The following is a 10109-nucleotide window of genomic DNA, read 5'->3' as shown; positions in this document are numbered from 1 at the left end:
GGCCAAAGCTCTACTTCACCGCCTTGTTCAGGTGGAAATATTCAACTGGGGAGAGGAATTCTACGCAAACTGGAACACAGAGAGAGGGGGGGGAGACCTTCTGCTGTGGGTCAGATTCAGTCAAACCTCAGTGATGATCCACTGACCGAACCCCTGCTCCTCGAGTCAGGTGTCTCCACAGCTGCTCCTCCTAGTCACAAGTCATAGATGATGGGCAAATGAACAACGCTTAAAGGGATACGCCAACACTTTGAGAGTTTCGCCTATTTGCCTTATTGCCGATACTAAAACAACAATGTGGATGCCTTTATCTTCGCTGTGCGTGCTTTAGAAAGTGTGTTTTTCACCCCTCATTGCTATTAGCTTAGCACTACAAGCTATTCTGTCGCCCAAAAGACACATTCCAACAGCGACAGAAACACTCACATGTAGATGTTGTGACTCGTGTACTCACCACACGCGATGAAATAATAACCCAAAGTTACGGGAAACAGTTGTTTTCAAACTAAATCCATAGCGAGAACTAACAAAGAGGGTTCCCACTTCCTCGTTTGCCTGCACTGTGTGCAGAGTCATCAGTACTGCGCATTCGCCTCAGGCAAACGAGGACGTAACTTTGGTTTCTTTGTTAGTTCTCACTATGGATTTACTTCGAAAATGACAGTTTCCCAACTTTGGATTATTAATTCATCGCGTGGCGAGTGCACGAGTCACAACGTGCACTTATGAGTGTTTCTGGCGCTGTTGGAATGTATATTTTTGGCGACAGAACGGGGGTAGGCAGCGGTACCATAGACTGCCATTGTAGTGCTAAGCTAATAGCAATGAGGGGTGAAACGCACTTTCTAATGCGCACACAGTGAAGATAAAGGCATCTACATTCTTATTTTAGTATCGGCAAATAGGTGAAACTCTCAAACTGTTGGCGTATCCCTTTAATGGCGTCTCCCTTTTTTCTGGTGGTAGACGTACAGAGGAATCCAATTTGGTCAGTTTTGTGTGGACAAACGTGTTTGCGGTGGCGTGGGAACTAAAGCGCCCGCACTAGGGGCTGGACGTTTATCGTCTTTCAGTGGGATTATATTGTGATGATATGGTGAATTTGGGCTATCGAGACGCACAACTCTGCTGTCTGATAACTGATAACAACAAGCACATTTATTTAGGGCTTCAGACAAAATGAAGTATGTTAGGAATATTATGTGAAAATGTCAGTTTGACATCACACAGAACATTCCCATTGGGTTCAATGTTATGAACATCAATTTGCTTATTTAATGTGATTTCCCTTATGTGTGTGAGCCATATCGTCATACATATCCATATAAAAGAAATAGGGATGCACCGATATATCGGCTGTATATCGGTATCGGCCGATGTTGGCCTTGTTGACTGCATCGTTCACCAATTGCAGTGGCCGATATTTAGCCGTCAGCCATCAGTTGGGTCACATCTAATTTCTGCCTGGCTACCGTATTCACCTTATGTAGCCCCGCCCACTTGACCCATTGTGTCACAAATTCCTGTTCAAAAGGCTGGCTGTTTTAGCTGCTCAAACTAGTCTGTCTCACCTGGTCAAACCTAGTTTGACTCACATAGGAGTCAGACTAGGGTTATGAGTCACAGGAAGTGTTAACACAATCAGAACTTCCGATTGTGTTTACACTTCCTGTTAGTCTCTCAAGCCAGGCTGTCTCTTCTACATAAGGTGAATAGTGCTGAAAAATTCTCATTGAATGGCTAAGTAAATGAATTTAAAACTGTTCAGTTATTTGTTTATAATGAAGATTGCTTTGTTTCCCTTTGGGCTATCTCCCAAATTATTTTAAACCCCAGAATTTTGTAATCGGTGCATCCCTAAAAAAAATAATAATCCTTGATTATCGTAATATTGATTTCAACCATCTCGTCCAGCCCTACACCACATTGTCCTCGGACTCTGTGTGAACAGACTAGCCGGCCAAACTCGTTCACACTACTTTACACGCTGCGTGCCCATCTGTGATTGGCCAGCTCCCGCTCTGTGACCGTCTGTGATTGGCCTAAAAACAGGGGTTCTCAACGTGGTCCTTTTCTCCATCTCCATGCGGTTTGCTGAGCTTGTTGGAGGATTTCTGCTCCCTTTTGACGATCAAACAGCTTCTAATCCTAAAATTCCTTCAGCTGTTTGTTTTGTTAGAATAGCAAATATATATCATATAATATATAACACATCTTCTTCTAAACGTTAATCCAGCTTCCTCCCTCACTTTTCTTCCAAGCTATCAGATTTTTTTCAGTTTCTGTATGCGTCTTGTGTCTTATCAACCGGGAACCAAAGTAAACACAAGCATTAAAGGTATACTACGCAACTGTTTAATCAAAAAACAAAATATACAAACATACAAAAGTTTCCCCTATCAATCATCACTTATGGCCTATAGGAATTGTGTGGGGTGTGTTTATATGGAGGGACACTGCCCTCTGCCTGTTGTTGGCAATGTTTGGTTCAGCGGGACATTTTTGGGCGGAGGGCTTCGAGCACTGACCCCACGTGTGTTGTGGAGCCTCCAGCCAATTAACATTGCTCACAGGGCAACAGCCCACTGAGGCCAGCCAATAGCGTCGCTAAGATGTTCTGAGAGGGATCGCTCCCCGCACAGTGGACTGGACTAGAGTGAGGTCTAAACAAGGAAGTACAAGCACCTTTGCAAAACACTCCATACAGCTGTTTGGAGATAATATCTCCATGGTTTGAAGGTAGGTGTGTTGCTTATGCTTTATAACATAACAGCTGTGAAACTATCAGAGAAAAACGTTTAATCCCTGCTTTTCAATTATTTTCTGCCGCTCTCTCTCCCCATGTAATGTCAAGCTCACTCGACCACATAAACGCGGGAACAGAATGTAAACGATGTCTAACCACGAACATACACACTTAGGGGTGTCAAAAATAATCTATTATAAGATGCATCGCGATGCGGACGTGCACGATTCTGCATCGATTCATAAATGTCAAAAATCGATTATTTTTATTTTATTTTTTATAATAAAATATTTAATGGAAGTACATGCAGTTGTTTATTTGGATCATAATACAATGCAATTCCAAATGCACTTTTATTTTAAAAGTAGCCACACGGTGAGAAAAAATAAATCATGTATTGGGGAAAAAAGTGATGCATCGATTTAACACATTGAATGCCAGCCATGTTTTCATTCCTGTAGGTAAGTTGTGCCAGGGGTGTTTTTGACGATTCTGGCTCATTTTAGAAGAGCCGAGGATTCTTTTCTGTTAAGAATTCATGAACACCAATCATCTAAAAATAACTAATAGAATGTGTGCTTTCTCTGTCTAAAAGAGTTAGTTTGCAGAGTTAGTAGTTATGTAGATATTAGCCGTTGAGTACAGCATGGTTTCAGCGTCTGGAAATTTATTCAGAGATAAATGGCTTTTTGTGAAACAGTCACTTTAACCATTCATTTTTGGCATCAGTAAGACCGTCAGACATTCTAAACAATAGTTTTGAACAGTAATTTCCTCCATAACAACAGGAAACACCCCTCTCATTCAAACTCCTCCCTCCGTGTGTCTTCTCCTCCTTCCTCCTGGCTTCAGCGGGCGTGTCAGAAGCGCGTTGTGCTGCCTGCCTGTCTGTCTGCGTGCCTGCCTGCCTGTCTGCCTGTCGGGCAAGACGAGTCTGAAACGGATTACTGTAAAATCGCGTCGCCATTTCCTTGAATGGCTTTCTCCCGCGGTGTGTGTGTGTGTGTGTGTGTGTGTGTGTGTGTGTGTGTGTGTGTGTGTGTGTGTGTGTGTGTGTGTGTGTGTGTGTGTGTGTGTGTGTGTGTTCGCGCGTTGCTGCGCGGCTCTGGGGGGAAGGGATCTCTGTCCGTTCTGTGTGTGTGTGTCCGGGCTTTTCCGCGGGAGGCGGCTGGTTTTGTGGCTTTTGGGTCCCGTGGCTGTGACTTCTCTCGGTCTCTGTCGCCACTTAGTGGTCGGTAAAATAGATTACACGCATGCTCTTGCTCCAAATAGTTATCTGGAAGATGTAAAAGGGGTTGATTGATGTCCCACCGTCAAAAAAACATGTAAGACGAGTTATTTCGGCTCTGGCACTCAAGCGCTGGATTATGTAAGACGAATTATTTCGGCTATGGCACTTAAGGTGTTAAGATGCATCGATAATCCGAATCGAATCGTAGCCCTCTGAATCGTAATCTAATCTAATCGTGAGGCCAGTGAAGATTCACAGCCCTAATACACACACGGGGCTGCGTCTGACCACATAAACACACTGCCACAGTATTGTGTGCATGAAAATTTATGCTTTTGTGGGGAAACTTTTCTATAAGGATACATAATGTTTTTTTAATGAAAGAGTTGCATAGTATACCTTGGCTTTAATGTTAGCGGGGAGTGCTTGTAACATTACACCCAGCTTGCCTGACTTGACTGCAGCTGGGGAACACAGCACGTAACCAGAGAGACTCCTTACCGCTCTCTCTCTCTGATGAAACCATTGACTGTAATGGATGAAACTCCTCACTTTGTTGACTCCAGAGTGGGTGCTTTTAGGAGGGAGTGTGTGTGGGGGGGGATTCTTGGTGATGTAGAATGACGCTGTTGACGTTGAGTGGCACAAGATGAGCCGTTGTGCAGATTCAAACAATAAACAGTGGATTTCAACCACTAGATGGCAGTCTCGCTGCATGAAAAAATTAAAAAGTATGTAGAATTACACTAGCACATTGGTTTAAAGCTGCTGGGTTTAGGGTTTATTTAGCCTTTAAACTTCATGCTCCCCCACTAGAAGCTACAGCGAGTATTTAGGTCTGGGCGATAATTCAATATTAGGGTCTTTCAGTGGAATCATATCTTGATGATATGAAGATATTTTAATATCGTGACTGTATTTGCTTGTCATCAATTTAGACCACAGAAATGTGTCCTGTACAACAAGCAAATTCTACTTAAAAAAAATCTCGTAAAATGAGGTATGGTAGGAATATTATTTGAATATTTGTTTTATTTGACATCACACCAAACATTACCATTCAGTTCAATGAGATGAACATTAATTTGGTTAACGTGATATATATCAATATTAAGAAAAATTCCAACTATATCGCCCAGCCCTATGCGCCGCCACTTTTGACTGTTCCTATTTTGTTGACTTTGTTTTGTTCGTGCACCGCCGGCTTTACTGGAAGCGCTTTTCAGTTTCTTGCCTTAAAGATGAGCGGAGTATTATAGTGTAGTATAGTATGAGTATTATAGTATAGTGTAGTATAGTATGAGGAGTATTATAGTATAGTGTAGTATAGTATGAGGAGTATTATAGTATAGTGTAGTATAGTATGAGGAGTATTATAGTATAGTGTAGTATAGTATGAGGAGTATTTTGTTTGGACATGAGAGAAACACAAGAGGCGGTGAAAGTGCAGATTAGAGTGAGACTCGTTAAATTAACGAGTGAAGTTACAGTAATACTTGACATGTGGTTTGGGAAAGCCCGATACATTCCTACACTTACTGAAGGAGGACATTTAAAACTCTATGAAGCACGAGCAGTTTGACTTTATTAGCAGTTTGACTTTATTTTGGATCTTGTGCCGGCGTTAACCGTTGGTTTTGGTATTTAAGGCTTCATATTTTTTATATTTGTATTGTGACGGGTCACTACAGCCAAGTCTGTTACCAACGTTTTCTACTCATGTTGCCAGTATAACCTTCCTCTGGTGCTCTCTATTATTTTTTTTGCCTTATTGTTTTTTAGACTTTTTCTTTTGATGACTGAGATTTGAACCGATTTAAACTAAAGGGACATTTCACCTCGGGATGTACCGAACAGTTTGAAACTTTGAAGCTTCATTCGTAGCGTTGACATTTGAATTTTAAATCAACATTCGAACGCTGCGGCCACATAGATCCCCCACTCGCCCCCATTGGGCTGTTTTGAAATAAACGGAGATGGACAGATACAACCATAATCAGCTTGCAAAAGTCATTTTTTCCCCTTGTTTAGTGCCATTTTCTGTGGTAGTATAATGTTGCTATAAGCCTAAGGGAGTGATTATTTAATCATTGTATTCTAGGGGTGTCACAATATATCGTCCCACGAAATTTCGCGATAGTAAAACGTCACGATATGTATCGTTGAGATGAAATCTCATATCGTGAAAAAAAAAAAAAACATTTTTTTTTTTTTTTTCAAAAGTAGACAAAGAAACGTCTTTGTTTGTTGAAGTTCAATGTGTGGAAAGTAGTTCAGTTGAACAAGTCTCTGAAGAGACACATGAGAAGTTATACAGGAAAGAAACCATTCAATTGAGTTTCTGGCAAAACTGTTTACTTGACAGGAAAAACTGAAGATGCATAAAAAATAGACTAAGAAAAGTCTTGTTGTTTGAGTTTGAAGAAAAACTGAAGATGCATAATGAGAATTTATACTGCTGAGAAACCTTTTAGTTCAAAGTAAATCTAAGTGACGGTGTAACTCATTCTATTTGAAGATAAGCCTCATCTCCAATCTCATGTTTTTTCTAGTTGTTATTGTAATAACAATTTCCCACAACAGCATGTTTTGTATTTGTGCATTTCAAATAAAATACTACTTTTCCAGTCATATATTGTCATTATTCAAGTTTAAAAAAATATTGTTAAAATCGTATCGTATCGTATCGTTATCGTGAACCAAGTATCGTGATACGTATCGTATCGTGAACTGAGTGTATCGTGACACCCCTATTGTATTCCCTTAGAAGATAAGCTTACATGTATGTATGTTGTAGAAAATGTCGTTATATTCATTAAATAAACTTGATTTAATTTTTTTTTTAAAGACAAACTCATTTAATCCGATGAATCACTTTGTTCAATTTGATGATTTTTCTTGGTCATAAAATATTGACGGCAGACGTCCAAAGCCTCAAATGTAAAAGAATGACATTCAGTACAGCCCTACTTTGAGCCATAATCCATCTGAATACTATATATATATATAGTATTATAATAGTACTATATATACAGTCCCAGGCTGCAGTGTGGCTGATTGCCTGTTTGATTTGTGAAAATAATATTTCCCAACAGTTCCCCTCAAACAGTCTCACTCATTCAGATTGATTCTCAATAACTGGCTTTGGAAAACATGAAACATGCTTGTTTTAATTCAGTTTTCTCGTTGAGTGAATTGCCTCTTTCAAAGTTGATCCTTAAATGTCTAACGTTGCCGTTGTGTAAATATTTTCCTTCATATTCTGACCGTCTCGATGCACTTCTCTAACTGACCCCCTTTGAAAACGGGGGAAACATTTTGTATCTTCTATATATATTGAGAAAACATATTTTTGGATGTCTGTGTTTCCATCGGCTGATTCCAAACAGAATGTGTGTGTGTGTAGTGGGTCGGTGCCTGTGGCCTTATGGATGTGTGTGTGCTGCGGTGACAGGTTTGGAAATAAATGAAAACTTTGTCCAACTTCTGAGTCACATGGAAGTTATTGTGCAGCCGAATGTCATGACTTTACTGTTCAACTTCAGTTTGGCTTTCACCAGACCCTGTCACATATGGCTTGTTAGCTCTTTCACCAGGCCGTGTCACGTTATATATATATATACATATACACATACACACATACAGTATAATATACTGTATGTGTGTATATATGAAGAGTTCCATTTGCAAAAACGGGTATCTCCGTTTTGATTTTTGATCATTTTATTTTATATATTGATGTATTGATACTGTAATTTATTTTTGGGAAATCCTTATCAATCGTAACTAAAACATATTCATCTGATAATTTTCACATACATCACCTCAATAATGTTTTCTATGTGCACTTCAGGGAGTATCAAACAGATGTTTGTTCATTTTAAGAATGGCGTTTACCTGTTTTTGCAAATGAACTCTTCATATATATACATATGTATATATATATACACAGTATATGTATATATATATGTGTATATATATACACATATACATACACATACAATAAACGTACGTACAACCCGAAAACATAATGCCACGGCTGTCGCCAGCGGCAGCAGAAAACGCAGCACTGGGAATCTGTCAACTGCTGTGTGAACAAAGCCTTTTTCTGTTCAGTAAATAAAACACATTGTAAGATACTGTCAGGCAGCAGGATCAGCTTTATGCTCAAAATTCACATGATACATATCTGATGAGATGTTTCCCAGACAAAGCAAAAATCAGACATACAGATCAAAGTTGACTGCAGGGCTCCAGACTAACTTTTTACACAAAGTGCACTGGTGCGCCTTACTTTTTAATTTAGGTGCACCGGCACATCATTTACTATAGGTGCACCCACATGTTTTACCATGCCTTTTGGCACCGCAACAATACATTTTAAGCGTTACCTTCTTTGTGTTTTTGTAAACATATTGGCAAAGTAAAGTGATACGCTCAAATATTTTCATGTAAATAAATGTCTGTTAAGTCACTATCACCAACTGAGTTAACACAATGGGGATTGAGCCTATGGCCCCATTGATGGAAGCCTTGCATTTGTGTCTGGTGTGATTATCACCTGGCTTACATTATGCCACGTTGAAAAAGTTAGGAGCACATTTAAGGATACAATGATTAATCTCCGATACCTTTCTCATGATGCACTATGAATTTTTTACCAGAATGACTCAATGCAGCTTATTATTTGTCATTAAATTATCATAAACCATTTATTTAGTCATGATAGTCATCTGTAGTTTGCCTCACATTATGTAATGATTGCAGTGAAAACCCGTAGCAGATAGCTGCTCTTAGATGGTCTAACATTAACAGACAGCAGTCATATCGTCAACACATTTTAGCGATCTTGATTTACATGTTTGGTAACGTTATTATTCGCAGAATGTGCTTGATACTTATAGTTAGCGAGATGCTAACGTTAGCGATGCTAATTAGATGCCAAGATGTCATTGTCATGCCAGTCAGCAAGAAGTCATGTCTGTGAAGCCGTAGCTTTGTCTCCCGCGTACAAAACCACCATCTGACACATTTTAATTCCATCTGTTTCTGAGTCCGGTACGAGTGAGTCTGGCCGATCTGGATGGTTGGCTGCAGACTGTCCTGTGTTCCACTAGCGATAAGAACGATACAACTTCCAATCGGATTTTCAAAGTAAAACGATTATGCGCAAGTCTACTCGAAAGCATTCAAAAGCAATTGAAAACATTTTATTTTTGTATTTCCCTGTCTTTGTGTGTGCATGATGAGGGGGGATAGATTGACAGCACGGCACGCTGTGGCTGGCGAGAAAGACGCTACAAATTCCAAGGTGCACCAGTGCGTGTTGTAAAAATATTTAGGCGCACTGGCAGATTTTAAGGTGGGAAAATGCGTGTAAATAGGCGCACTCTGGAGCCCTGTACTGTGCCTACCAACCACAGTCAATATTATTTTGAGTCTTCTTGTATTCTAAAAATATATTTTAGGATGAGCCAGTTCAAAGACTTGTATTGTAGTGAAACAGGCTGAAAATTGTAGAAAAACCTCCATAGTTCCAGTTGGGTCAAACCTACTTCAGCTTCTGTTTCTTGCGAGCTTGGAACTGCTGTGTTTTGCTCTTGATGGACTTGACGAGCAAAGACAGACCGGGGTCCATAGTTTTTTTCGCGGCCGCTTCGGCCGCCGGAGAGTCGGCGTCTCTCTCCCGTTTCTCCCCCCCTGCGGCTTCCTGTTTCCCCCCCACCGCTTCCTGTGTGGGTGTGTCCTGCCGGGTGGTGAGCGTCGCCTCCAGACAGCGCTGCTTCTCCTCCCTGCGCCGCTGCTTCTCGGCCTGGATGCTCTGCGTGGCTCTGGTCTTCTTGTAGCCAGGGTGCGACGGGTCCAGGTTGAACAGGTGGGAGGTGAACATGGCCTGGAAACGAGGGTCTGCAACATCCACCTGGACACAGCGGGGGGGGGGGGGGGGGGGGGGGGGAGGAACAGGTTATAGCGGGCTCCGATTGCAAGAGATTTTTATCCCCCAGATCTGCTCCTCCCAATTTATTCCACTGATCTGTCCCTCCAATTTATACCCCCAATCTGCCCCTCCAATTTATGCCCCCAATCTGCCCCTCCAATTTATACCCCCAATCTGTCCCTCCAATTTATGCC

General features: G+C 40.9%; 1 protein-coding gene across 2 annotated transcripts in view; it reads right to left on the bottom strand.

Annotated features, from left to right (window-relative positions):
- Positions 1-8125: 8125 nt before the first annotated feature.
- esf1 (ESF1, nucleolar pre-rRNA processing protein, homolog) overlaps positions 8126-10109 on the bottom strand; it is a 39327-nt gene continuing 37343 nt past the window's right edge. For both annotated transcript variants that reach the window (XM_083634767.1, XM_083634768.1), the window contains exon 15: positions 8126-9897. In XM_083634767.1, the coding sequence (XP_083490893.1) occupies positions 9529-9897 (369 nt within the window). In that variant the 3' untranslated portion in view covers positions 8126-9528. The remainder of the gene's footprint in view (positions 9898-10109) is intronic.

The sequence above is a fragment of the Poromitra crassiceps genome (assembly GCF_964638095.1).
Source record: "Poromitra crassiceps genome assembly, chromosome: 4".
Lineage (NCBI taxonomy): Eukaryota > Metazoa > Chordata > Actinopteri > Beryciformes > Melamphaidae > Poromitra > Poromitra crassiceps.
This window is presented reverse-complemented; position numbering and strand designations above follow the sequence as displayed.